This window comes from Balearica regulorum, chromosome 21 (assembly GCF_011004875.1).
Source record: "Balearica regulorum gibbericeps isolate bBalReg1 chromosome 21, bBalReg1.pri, whole genome shotgun sequence".
Classification (NCBI taxonomy): Eukaryota; Metazoa; Chordata; class Aves; order Gruiformes; family Gruidae; genus Balearica; species Balearica regulorum.
In genome coordinates, this window is record NC_046204.1 from 7,963,608 (window position 1) to 7,977,465 (window position 13,858).

Here is a 13,858-nt window from a genome sequence, read left to right on the forward strand (position 1 = left end):
CACGAGTGTTTTCTTGCAATTGGTGATAAAGGGCACTGGGATTACTCTAAATTCCTTTGGTACAATGATAAAGGGCAAGAAATACCAAAAGCCAATGCCACTTTGGAGCGGCTCAGCAACAACAGAAGCTGCTCTCATCAAATCACAAATAAACATGGCCCAGGACCTCTGAAGAAACTTCAGAGAAGAAACAATGCCAGAAAGGCTCAGCAGATGACAGAAATTTGTAACCAAGTGACATCAACTTATCTTTCTAACATGGCTCAGCGTATAAAACCACTTAATAGAAGCTTAGTCCAAATCTACGCTCTTCGCGGCTTTTCATTAAGTTTCTTTGAAATAATTACGTAGGCATTTCCTCGGCCAGCGTGGCGTCAACAAGCTGCCACCTCAAGTGCATGCAAAGAGCAGAATCGGGAGCAGCCAGAGGATTCATGAATCTCAAACTGCCGAGAGGCCATCCTCCGTGTGACTCTCTCAGGGGAAGAAGTAGGTGGTTGCAGACAAACACCGCTGTGTAACACCCCCGGTACACTGTGCAGGTGATGCCTGTGCAGCTTTATGGTGCTCGGTGAATCTACACCAGGATCAGAATTATTAAAGGAGAATTTTCTAGCGGAAAACAAAGACACAAGCCACCACCAGAACCAGCCCCACCATCTCCCCAATTAGCCAACCGACTTTCGCTTGGAACCAAGACTCGAGGAGGCAGGACTCGCCTCGCGTCTTCCACACCTTTCTTTCCCTTCTGATTCTGGGCAATTAATTTAATCCCCTTGCCCTAATCCCCCAACCAAATGTCCTCCCGTGATCTTCTGGGGTTTTATATTCTGCAAAACCAAGATTACCTTACCGGAGATATCTGTAAAAAATGCAGCACAAGCAAGTCCTGATACTGCCCAATATTCTAGACATTGCTTCAGCAAAGCACAGGCATAAATTTTACCTTCTCCCTCTCTTCAAAGGCTCTGAACTAAAAAGGCTAGCACCTCATCTATGAAAATACCGGCACTTAAAAATGATACGAATCAAGAAAGAAAAGAGAAGCAGTTCATTCTGTAGCCTTGTGTATTGTCCAAAAATAAAAATACATCTGGATAGAGATCTCTACATGCAAAGCTGATTTAGTATAACCATCCACATGTCTGCATCCTAAGTGATATCCAAGAAATATTACTCAATTATAAGCAGTAAAACCCCGGGAACATATTTGAGAGTTTTACTAGAAAGACAGGAGTACCATTACTTCCAACTCAAGCCTGTTCCCGTGGAAAGACACTGCAAGACCTGCCGGTGTTGGATGTGGGAAAAAGGCCCCAGAAACGGTGCTGTCCTAGCAGCCATCACCCTAAATAGGCACAGAGGATTTTCTTCTCGGCACTCGAAGCCAGCACACCAGCAGCAATCTTAACTGCTCTGCCCCGTGCGAAATCTGTATTAGAGCCGACCAAAATCCCTCTGCTCCACCCTTGTCCATAGTGGTGACGTATTGAGCAGAAAGCACAGAGATTTCACGCTCCCAGGCTGAATTCACACTCCCAGGCATCAAGACAAAACAATTTCTTGTAAACTGACCAAATGTTTTCTAGAAGTTATTGCAAACAAACACACACTCACCCTTATGCCAGATTGTTGTTGGGTTTTTTGGGTTTTTTTTGCAGAGCAACTCCTCAGAGCAGTTGTGTTTAAAATTCAAACCACCTCTCCAGAAGGTATCCTACGCATCTCCTCAAACCAGAAATCGGAACCAAGGTGAAGCCAGAAAAGCACATTTTCCCAAAAGAAACCCAAACAGTTATTTCTCTTCTCCAAGACTGCTCTCATCTGCAACTTATTTCTGACGATTTTAAAGGAGCGCATTTGTTTCCTGAAACCCAGGGCTTTCTCCTGGACTTGGTTGCCTCTCTGAATATCTTAATTCCCCCCCAGAATAGGAGATGGCATACCAAAGTCACATGGTTCATAATTAAGAGGCTTTTACTCCTCTTGCCCTTTAAAGCACCAATAAAGGGACAAAGCCCTGTTCTTTCAGGTAACTGGAAGAAAACCCAGGATAAAAAAAAAACAAAAAAAAAAAACATGGAAGGCCAGCACTTGTGTTGGGGACAACTGTTACTATATTTAGTCGCCTTGTTCTGCAAGCTGCCAAGCATCTGTTTCAATGATGGTGAATGACTTTTCTTCCTGCTAGTCAAGACAGCATTAATTAGGTGAACCCAACTGATGGCTACCACCGCTTCCGTGAGCGCTGAGCTCTCCTCTCCCATATCCTAACCCAGATTCGCTGCTTATTCCATCCTAACAGCGGACCTCCAAACCTGGCACCAGTTGTTTTCGTATTCGGGAATGCCTTAAGAACTCAGTTGAAAGAAAATACAGAACATTAGAAGATTTTAAAAAGGGAGTATCTGGGTACAAAACAGAAAGCCCGTAACAACTTCAACTTGTTGAAACACACAGAAAATCATTCTTTCGCCATCTCCTTTAATATCAAGAGAACAGATTAAAAAAAAGGGCTTTTAAGGAGAGGGAAAAAAAAAAAATATCACACCGCTCACTTAAGCCAGTGCTTCTTGAGACCAGCTTCAATATTCTCTCATTTGAGAGGAGAATTCACAAGCAGAAAGCATTATTTTGATTCACACTAAACAAAACACATCAAGAGGGTTTTGAAAATAAATATACAATTTCTGCAAAACGCCTTTTTCCTCTTAATTCTTCCCTTAAAAGAATTATTTGCGAGACTGCAAACCCAAGCAAGGTTCCCACAGTAAGTGGCTCATTGAAGGGGAAGGGGGGGAAGCAGGAAACCCCCCCACATTGAGTACGGCTGCTGGGGTTTAAGTTTTAGGAGTCTTCCTTGAATTTTTGCTTCTTTAGAAACAAAATGGATGTGTTTCTCAAACTTGCCCCTAGCAGAGACTGTGCAACAGCAAGACCGCTTGCCTATGGGCTTTAATATGGAAATGACAGTATTTCCTAAGCAAAGTGGAAAAACAAACACTCCCGTGGGTTGCACTGAGGCTTTAGGGGTAACACTATTCCCCAGCCCTGGGAGCCGAGATTTTAAAGCCCTATTTCCCCAAATTCCTCCTCCCGCTGCCGTGGCTCAGCCTCTCCGCACGCTCTTCACCCTATTCTCAGGCTGGGGGATGGGTGGGAACCGGGTTTCGCCAAGCCCAGCTCCATCTGAAGGAAAAAAAAAAAAACCCCCAACAAAAACACAAACGACTTTCTCTCCCAACTAAATTGTCCTTTCCCATCTCCAGCCTTCCACATCCCACCTCCACACTCAGGCAGCTGCCTTCCCTATGGATATACCCCCCACCCCGTGCAATCCTTGTGTAACGTGTCCCTTCCCCCAGGCGAGTACCACCATACAAAGGAAGCCGTGCTCCATTGTCCACCTACAGCACCTATACACTGAGCCCCGAAACCCGGCTCGACATGTATCCCTTTATCCCTTTTACAGCCACAAATATTTAGGTTTTTACATCTCCGAAAGGGCTATGGAGACCTGCACCCACAGCCAAATGTTTTGAAGCGTATTTTAACTGTGTTTACTTGCGTGAGATCAGCCTCACCCAAACACACAAATTCCAGTTAAAAATCAGTTTTGAAAAACAGCGAGAAATCATAGAAATGAGGAGGGGGGTTGCCTGGCTGCAAATCTCCTCCCCAAACCTCCGACTGAAACTCACGAAGGTAAAAACAACCAAAAGAAGGTTAATTAACAATTCAGCGCCTGCCATTTTTTCCCATCCATCTCTAAGCAACAGTACCATAGCAACTTTTTTCCTGCTTTAATACATCTTACAAAAAGGAGGAGGACTGGACAAAATAAGACCCAGGAATGTCAAATTTCCACTTTTGAGTGCCCATTCCTTCAGCTAGCTATGCCTGGAATTAAACAAACAAGCCTGGAGCGGGTTTTCTTTCCCCAAAATCCCTGCCTTTGTACAACGCTGGGTCACGTAACCTGGACTGACGGACAAGACAAACCACCTTTGAATGCAGAACCACAATCCCGCGCGCCGGCACGGACCAAACAGCGATTCTGGGCTCAAGGGGAGAAAATAAAAGGTAAAGTTCAATTAAAATAAGGCAATTTCTGAGCGCTGACGATACTGAGATGGGGTTTTGTTGTTGCTGCTGCAGCAGCTCAGGCCGGGAGGATGGAGGACACACACACACCCCCCCGGGGGGGGGTTCCTCCCCGCACCCCCGGGGTGACCCCCCGCCCCAATCGGGGCCCCGCCGCCATTTTAGAGACCGGTTGGTACCACCCGCGCTCGGCGGGGCCGTTCTGCCGCCGGGGCGGGGGGCTGCGAGCCACCCCCCGGCCCCCTCCGCAGCGGCAGGCGAGCAGGAGCCGGGGCAGAGGCGGCGGGGACCTTCCTCCCCCCCCCTCGGTGTCACCGCATCTATTTTTCCCATAGTGACTCATTATTAAGGACGCTCTGTCATTTTTCTAACGCAAGAAGATTAAAGGAAGCTTCGAAATCCTTTTTTTTTTTTTTTGCGGGGGGGGAGGGTTTAAAACAACCTGGCTGAGCAACCACCCTGTGCTCGTTACCTTCTTTTTCGCCTAAAAAAAAAAAAAAAAAAAAAAAAAAAAAAAAAAGCTTCCAGCGTGGGGTGCAGGGTATCAACTTTGTGCGAGAGCATTTCCCGAGGAAAAAGGTGTTGTTGAAGCAGCGGGGAAGAAGCCGCCTCCTCCTCCTCCTCCCAGCACGAAAAGACGAAGGGAGGAGGGAAAAAAAAAAAATACAACCATGCAAACAGCTACTACCTTCCTTATGAGCAGAATTAATCTCTGAAAAAAAAAAAAAAAAAAAAAGAAAAAAGCCAAAATCACAATATAATAAGGAGTCCAGAGCGGTTCCCGCGTGGAGGGATCCGGCGTTTTCTTCGTGGATTTGTGTGATTATTTCTCTTCTAAGAGTCACGTTTTCGCAGCTGCAGGCGGTTCGGTTCCCACCGTGCGCTGCACCGAGCGGCGCGGGCACGGCCGCATCCTCAGGGCCGGCGTGGTTCCAGACGGAGGAAAACACAGTGAAAAAAAAGGGGATTAAAAAAATAAAAAGAAATATCCAAACGCTGAATAATTACCAGAAAAAAAAAAAAAAGTCATGGAGAAGCAAGATGGCCAGGCTTAAGACTGCCTCCGAGACAGCTCCCCCCTCGGCATGAAATCCACTCCGTGCAGAAAAACCAAGCTTCGACACGCTGCTCCTCCGTCGTTTTCTTCCGTTTCGTTTCTAGTCGTTATTCTTATTCTTATCCTGTTGTTCTCCTCCGCTCCGGCCGGCCTCCCCCAGGTCCGTCCACGCCGCCAGCTCTGCGGCCGATCCTCGCCATGGCGCGGGGTTATTTACAGCGATTTTGTTTTCCTCCTCTCCACAGGCCGCGGGAGCCACCGTCCCCCCGCATTCCTCCCCTCCTTTTTAATATTTTTTTTTTAACGGTTGTGTTTTTATTTTTTCCTCCTTATTTTCCTCAAACACAGAGAAGAAGGGGGGGGGGGGGAAGAGCCGCGGAAAGGGCCTCCCCGGGGGAAGGGTGGGTAGCCGGACCCGAAGGCGCGGGAAGGACCGGCGGAGATACCCCCCCGCCCCGTCCCGTCCCTCTCCCCACTCACCGCTTGAAGTGCTCGATGATCTTCTCCTCACGCACGTTCTCCGGCAAGTTGCCCACCCAGAGGTGCCTGGTTTCCCGGACCATGCTGTGCGGCGCGGGGCGAACCCGCCGCCCCTGCCCCGGCTCCCGGCCGCTGCCGCCTCCCCCCGCGCAGCGCTGCCGGCCGCCGCTCGCCGCCCGCCGCCGCCTCCTCCTCCTCCGCCTCCTCCTCGCCGCCCTCCGCCTCTTCCGCCGCGGGGCCCTGCCGCCCTCAGCGCCGCCGGCTGCCTCCCCCCGCGGCGGCGGCGGCGGACGACACCATCCCCTCCGGGGGGGCCCCCTGACTGGCGGGCCGGCTGGCGGGCGGCGGGCTCCCCCTCCGCCGCGGGTTTTCTTCCTCCCTGTCTCCCCCCGCCGCGGCCCTCGCTCGCTCGCTCCCGCTTCCTCCTCCTCCTCCTCCTCCGTCAGCGGCAGCGGGGGGTTCCCCCCCCCCCCCGCCGCCGCCGCCGCCGCCGCCTCCTCCTTCCCCCCCTCCGCGCTCCCGCTCCTCTGGCGGCTCCGCTCGCTCTTCCCCCCCCCCCTCCCCTTCCCTTCCCCGCGCCTCTCGCAGCGCCACACGGGGGCCCCCGCGCAGGCGCACTGCGCCCCGGGGCGCGCGCCGCGGCCCCGCCGGCGGAGGCGGAGAGTGGGCGCGCACCGCCCCGCTCCCGTGCGGGGGAACGGCGAGAACTGCGCCTGCGCGACGGCGCGCGGGCGCAAGGCGCTAAATTTGGGGGGGGGGGGGACGACGACACGGACGACTGCAATGTAAAAATAAAAGGAGGTGCTGGGCAAAAATAAAGGAGTGCATTGCAAAAAAACAAAGGGGGTGCATTGCAAAAAAAACCAAAAAAAAGGTGCATTGCAAAAAAAAAAAAGGGGGTGCATTGAAAAAAAAAAAAAGAAAAAATAAAGGGGTGTATTGCAAAAACCCAAAGGGAGCGCACTGCAAAAAGCAAAAAGCCCAGCTTGCTGCAATCATCAAAAGCCAGTAAAAAATAAATTTAGGCGAAGCCGGATAAGGGCCCATTTGGGAGCCTATAGTGCTGTTCATCTCTCCTGGCTCCAAAGTTCAGAGCTACAGGCAACCCCGAGTGGAGGAGGAGGTCACCGAATACCTCCCAGCTGCCCAAAAATACCGCTGAAACGGGGAGGCGACATCAGGAAAGGGACTCCCGTCATCAGGGCGATTCGGCTCCGAGTTATCCCACTTCGGCCCCCACCGGGTTTTTTGCAGAGCTCGTTAATTAAAACGAGGCAAAGAAAATGCTCGTTGCAAATATGAAGGAGTTAGGAGTTGCACCCCGGCCCGTCTCTGCTCCAAAGGCAGCTCTGCCATGCGGAGCTAAAATGTTTTCCAATCCGGCGGGTCTGGTTTTCCACCAAAACGTGCCTCCGCACAGATAAACACACCTATTTCTGTGCCCGAAAAGGAAAATGCCCAACCGGTGACCACCGCGAGAGGCAGAGCAGTTTGAGGTCAGGACAAAACCGAACATGCACCCAGGGGCGAGTTACTTATTTATTTTTTTAAGCCCATTAGCTGCTCTCACCACATAGAGCAGACTGATGTTTCGGTATTTTCCTCGGCCGAAGCCTCCTGACAGCACTTTTCTATCGATCAAAACCATTTTTTATTTGTTGGGGCGAGCGGCACCCAACTCTGCTGCCTTTGGCACCCAATTCCACCCCGGCAGCTGGTCAAAGTCATCAAGCGATAGATGGCTTAACAAACATGCAAATCTCCTGATTTAATCAGACCTCTGACGCATGTCGACTGGCGCAGACCCGACTCTTATCCCCGACTCTGTATTGCTGCCGGGTGGCTGCGAGCCCAGCCCTTCACAGCCCCGTGCCTCAGTTTCCCTCAGTGACGATGCCAAACTGAGATCTACTGATTAAAAAAACCCAAACAATTCTTTGCAGGCAAACCATCTATTCTTTACAACGTGCGATGGAGCCGCGTGCGCAGGAGAAAACGCGCTGCCAACGCGCTCCACCAGCACTTTCCACTGCACGTTTTTTTTCCAAGGAAATGGGTTTAGCTTTCTGCTTTATCTGCTCAGAAACCCCAAAAGCAGTCGCTATGTGTTTATACCTTTAACGGGCTCTACGCACATCCACTTCAGAGAGGAAGAAACCCAAACCACACATCAAATGGTTTTTCGATGCCAAATTCTCCCCTCTCCAATCAAGCGTGCTTGCCGCAACAGGATTTCCAACCGTTCTTCCCGCTCCCTCCCTGCTAGGGACAAGAGAAAACCACACCGGCGCCCAGGTCCTGCAAAGAAACCCCACGCTGGGTCACCGCTGGGCCGGGAGGGACGTCCATGGACTGGGAGCCATCGCAAAGGCAGGCATGGACTCTGCTGACAGAAAAGAGGGTTGAGATGAGCGCAGGAAGGGCTCCATTGACACAAAAACCAGCTGGAAAAGGAGGACAAAGCCCAGTGACACAAAACGAAACACTGGATCATCCCAGTATTTTTAATATGCTGTGGGAGGAAACTGGTCCCAGTTGCAACGTGCGACCACGCTTCGGCGATGCTGCTGTAACTGGGTCCGACACGAAGATTTTAAAGAACACGGAGCCTGGCTAGAGCCCAGAGTGAGCACAACCTTCCTCTCAGCACACCAAAGGGGCCTCCATGAAGGACCCGTCCTACATAGCAGCAACCAACACCCTCCTCATCACCACCAGCCCGCTGCCCTGCCGCCGGTGAGAACCCAATGAGCACCCAGGGTGAAACACGGAGGCACATCCCTGTGTGCTACACCCATCCTGGAGGGGCGAATGGCCAAGGAAGAGGGAACTTCAGCTGCTCTCCACTGCCCGATGGCCCGCAGCCTTCAGGACACGCAAGGGCAGGGTCTGGTGCACGGCAAGGCGCGATTTAAATTACTCACGCCCGCGCGGTGGGTGTAGCCGAGAATTCGGCTATCTCCGGGCATCTCGGCCAACCCCACAGTTAAAACATTTGGACGTTTCTTATCAGCGCTTGGAAAGGATTAAAATGCCAGGTCATGTATTAATGAGGGAGCGGGTTATAAACCCATCGCAGCTTGAACACCCAAGTTCACGTCAAGAAAAGCAAAGCAAGAACAGGACAGATCAAAAGAGAACCATTAAAGGCGTGAGAAAATGGTGCTGCCATATAAGGAGCTAATAAAGTTAGCGGCTCTCCAGTTTGGAGAAGGAAAAAAAAAAAAAAAGAAAAGGGCAGGAGAATCGGAAAACATCCTTGGGGTCCTCACAAACAGCTGGAGACGGCCTCACTTCGAGGAGGAAACGTCAATAAATAGAAATGAGCAGACAACGCTTGAAAAGGCAAGTTTGTACATTTTTAACGCAGCATCTTACCCAAGTAGTGGAGCTTGCTGCCACATGTCGCCAGGACTGCTTGCCAAACATTTAGAAAAAGCAAAGAATTAGATACCGAACAAGGACAGCAACCAGAGCTGTGTTTGCTAAGACCGTAACTTCCTATACTTGGGTCTGGCTTAGCAATAGCTCTGTGTTTTGCACTCGCAGCTGGAGGTGGGGAAGGGAGGCGTTACGCCTCCCCCCGTAGCTGGGGACATTGGCCAGGGACATCGACCAGGGACTCACACGGATTAGAGCGGTCGCATTAGTGGCGCACAACGATTATCCCCACCAGTGTCCAGCACCCAGCTCGCTTTGCTTCTTACAGAAAAATCGTGTTACCCAGACAAGCGCCCTCTCACATCACCAGAAACACTCGGAGCGTTTCTTTGTTCAAGCCGGCCAGCTCCAGCCACCATCTTGTCATTAGAAAATGTATTTACGTGCTTTTCCTGCTCATTGATGGCATTTATTAGAATGACAGTATGGCTGCTGAATATCAAATTGCCAGCTAGGCTTTTATCTCATTTTTAAGCCAGCCTGAATTACTGGCCTAATTTTATTGCTTACCCATTACGTTTTATGCAATGGATAATTTCCTCCAAGAAGGAATTGGTGCCGTTTGATATTTGGGCTCATTTGTTGCCAAGACAGAGGATACTGGCTTACATGCTGATAACGCTTTGAACACAAAGCCTGGTTCTGGATCCTAAGCAACACAAAGTATAGGATTTGTACTAATTTGATTTCGGTTCTTTCCCCTCCAAAGGTCAGTGCTCCAAACCTTCATGACAAGATGACTCCATCCAAAAAAGACTTCCTTTCTGGTTTTGAAACCCAGTATTTAGTGATTTCTTTTCAAACGCTTTTCCCCACTAAACTTGGTGGTGTAATTATCCACGCAGTACATGGGATGGGAACTGCCACAAAATACCGCCACTGTAGCCGGTGGGTTAGCACCGGTTACCTTCTGCAGCACAGTAAACACGGCTCGGGAGCTCCTGGAATTTGGCTGACACTGAACCCATTTGTATATATCTAAAAGAACGTTTCTGTTTTCAAAATACTTTGCTACACAAAAACAGACATTTCTTCAGCACGATTGCCGAGCCACGCAACCTAAACACCATGTGCTGTCGCAGGACGGCAAAAGAGCTCACTCTTGGTCACTGTAGAGTCGATGTATTAGAATTAATACCTATTTTGGGGAAAAATTAGAAATATCACAGTGCCAGCTTCTGTCCTGCTTCCCCCAACTTCTGAGTGACCATGTACTGAAGAGCTGTACCTGCTCACCTCAAAAGGGGTTTTCCCAAACACGGGGCATTTCATCAGCTAGACAGAGAGGACTTTAGTCTTCCGGGCTGCAAAATATTACATTTTAGGGGAAAAAACAAAGAAAACAAAACTACAAAGAGCAAGCCCCACATGGTTTGATACCCAAACACAAGAACTGCAAAGGATATAAATCACCGTATCCTGTACTTTGCTGTTTTTAACACTCAGTTGCTCTATGACCTCTACATAAAGGCCTCGCGTGCAATGCCCAGGATACAAAACAACAAAACAAACAAAAAAAAAAAGTCACAGAAATGACGCTAGAGATGTTGCAGGACAAAAGTTTAACCCAAAACCCACAGTCCAAACCTAAAGGATGCTCTTCCCCACACACCCCATTGGATTGATCTGCACACCCAGCACAAAATAAGTACCAAGCCAGCTGTCCATCAGAGCTTTTGTTTCGCCAAATGCCATTTTCATACTGAAGCAACTTGATGGTATTTAAACGGAGCAGACTGAATGCGCGTTTGGGCTGTTATCGCTCTTTCACTTCAGAGAAAGAAAAATACTTGTGTATCGAGACCTGCCACGCGCAAAAACCTCTCCAGTAATACGGCGCAGAAGAACAGTTTCTGGGTGAGTTCTGACCTTTGCTTTACCTCTGCAGATCTCATGATGCAACTTTTTAACTCTTCGGGATAATAGGAAAGCTTAAAAGACTGCAGTTTCCCCCCCTTATGGAGGAGGACTGGAGGTTTCTATCACTCGCTCGCTTTTTGGCACCGGAAATTCAGGTTTTGTTTAGCTTGGAAACCTCGTCGATGTAGTTCTAGTAACTCTTCAGTCCAAAGCAGAGGGTGGTAAAAGTTCAGCGCACACGAGGTAATTCTCACTCGTTTGTCCTTAAGTGCCAAAGAAAAGTAATTCCAAGTCCCACAGGGTGTGCCAACCTGAAAAATGTGGAAACGTCCCAAACACGTCTTGGTCCACTGTTCCTCCATGCCAGCAAAGGCCTCTGATGAGCATGAGGCATACCTCCAAACCCAAAGATCCCTAACAAGAGCATAAAATTAATATCCCTGTCCACGCTGGTTTATTTCAAGTATAGATGAGGCTTCAGGCTTAGGAGCTACTGAGTTTTCCACGTACACCGCACACCAACTTTCCCCAGCTCTCCACCACAGGGAGCACAGTATGAAATCTGGCCCAGACACCTCCTACTTACCTTCCACAAAGTTTTGGCCAGAAAAGCATAAAATCAAAGCTGTGCTACAAATCAGCAAGCAGACAGCCTCACTGGCAGTGGAATTACTGCATTTCTCATACGGTGTTGCTCCAGTTTAGCAGGGCAGGGCCTCTTCGTTGGTCAGCCAGAGGGATTCATGTAACACCAATGCCAATATTCTCATTAAGAGAGGCTAACGAGAAGGCGCCAATACCTAATGCTCCTTGCGCACTCGTGATTGCCGGGACTCTGTGCCTTGAAGTCATGTGTGACCTAGGAGAGACCAGCACCAGGTGCTTTTTATTACCTTTTGCAACACAACAAAAGAAACTGCACCCAATAAGGAAGCGTTTTCCTTAGTCCCGGTAAACGAGCACAACTTTGAAGGATCAAGTAATAAACCAGCAGCATCTCGCAGCAGCAAGTTCACAGGAAAAAAAAAAAAAATATAGTTCAAGGGGACCCTGATCTTCACCAGCACAATTTAGGCCATTGCAACGCTCCCTCTGATGTTAGCCCTTCGCCTGAGTAAAATTAGGAGTAATATCCTATCGCATGTAGGTCTGTTTGCTTGTAGGGAAAGGGGCCCCACAGTTTTATTCCCTGGAGGCAACCGTTCTCCCCACCCCTTTTGTGTGTATTTTTTTTTTTTTTTTTAATGTGCCACACATCAGCACAATGCTGACAACTGCATTGTATGTTTTCTGCCTATGCAGCAGTTCAAGAGCACACAACTCTGGAAGGTTTTTTTGAAAGGGGAAAGGGGGAGGGAGCTGTCCTTTGCTATATTGTTTTAATTGAACTGCTCGCTCTTCTGCATGACCACAAGGAAAGGGGAAAAAAGCACAAAGGTTTAAAAATGGTACCATTTTTAGCATCCAAAAGGGTCAAACTCGGTCTTCTCACAAGATACAGTCAGTGGAGTTTAGGGTAAAAGCTACCACAGGCAAGAAAAGAAATATAAACCAAGAGGGTGACCCCAGAAAACAGCTCATGTGTCCTTGCTTACAGTTGTTACGGCCTCACACCTGCTGATGCAGAGACATCAGCACCGAGAAAGGAAAATGGAGGGAAGGGTATGAAAAACTGGACCGTCAGTTTTTCCACCTGCCAGCAGCAGCTTGACAGAGCCTGGGTGGCATTGCTCCAAAGAGCAGCGAACACAGCCCATTACCAGCCTCAGCAAATAAAGCTAATAGTTAATATCTCACATGCACATGCGTTATACAGATAGGACGGGCAAACACAGCTTCCTTTAAAAATAAGGATGACTAATCCACAGCAGTTTTTCTTTTTCTTTTTTTTTTTCTTTAAAAAAGGCCACAAGGCAGAGCTTTTTCCAGCCTTTGCTTTTGTGAAATAGTAAGCGGTGGGAAGGGAAAGCCCTGGGACCTACTCATGCTATCCAGACAGGAGTAACCACAGAAACATTGTGGGTTTCTGTGGCCCGTGTACAACACACATTTACACAACCAGAGCACTGTGCTTTATGCTCTTCAGTGAGGCCAGATCCAACTGCCCAGACAGCTTTTAGATTGCTGCGTGTTTACAATACTTACAAAGAAGGTATCTGCTGTGGAGAGGGGTTACACAAACAATCCTGTATTTCCCTGGGAAGGAAAAAAAATAAGGCATAAGACATCTTTCACCCACAATACTGCAACATCCCCTGCACTACCTGGGACAGGGAAGGGACACGCTGGAAAAAAGCGGCGTGCAGGGTTCTGTAATCGAAGCAGTGTCTGCACGAGCTCGGTGGGCCCAGTCCCCCAAGCAAGGTCACGCTGGCTCGCATGGAGACATGTTAGCGCTAGTAGCCTGCTTTAATGCAAAGCTGTGGTCAAACCACAGCGGAGCCAGCACTAAAGGAGGTCACTTGGGGACTAGAAAAATGTAATGAATTAAAAAAAAAAAAAAAAAAAAAACAAAAAAGGAACAAAAAGTAATCTACAAGCAGATGTTCACTGACAAGCAGGCAAGTCCACAGCTTTGCTCTGGCAAGCTGCGTGGTCGTCTGCATGGAGCAGGCGGAGAAATAACAGCCCAGTTCCCAGGACGCAGTGAAATACTCTGCATCTACAGAGAACACTGAACAGATCTAGGTTACAGCTTTCAGGCAGCCCCACTTACCGACCTCCCCCCCTCCCAGCTTTGCATCCCTAAAACCCACCAAATCTGTCATTTTTTTAAGCACTCAGAAATGGAGATTTGCCACCAACGTGATTTTTGGTGGTGGCACAGTTAAAATACTTACCCACCTCACAGCCAAGGGCTGTGAAATCTTAAATTTGTGAGTGTTTGCAAATGATTTTGAAAGCTTTCCAAGGAAG

General features: G+C 49.0%; 1 protein-coding gene across 9 annotated transcripts in view; it reads right to left on the reverse strand.

Annotated features, from left to right (window-relative positions):
• The window catches only part of SPEN (spen family transcriptional repressor), a 77,425-nt gene that overhangs the window by 61,675 nt on the left and 1,892 nt on the right, over window positions 1-13,858 (reverse strand). For 7 of the 9 annotated variants that reach the window (XM_075773355.1, XM_075773352.1, XM_075773351.1 and 4 more), the window contains exon 1: window positions 5,642-6,060. In XM_075773355.1, coding sequence (XP_075629470.1) covers window positions 5,642-5,724 — 83 coding nt within the window. In that variant the 5' untranslated portion in view covers window positions 5,725-6,060. Of the gene's footprint in view, window positions 1-5,641; window positions 6,061-13,087; window positions 13,676-13,858 lie in introns of those variants that run through there. The other 2 variants (XM_075773358.1, XM_075773350.1) reach the window with 2 other exon arrangements.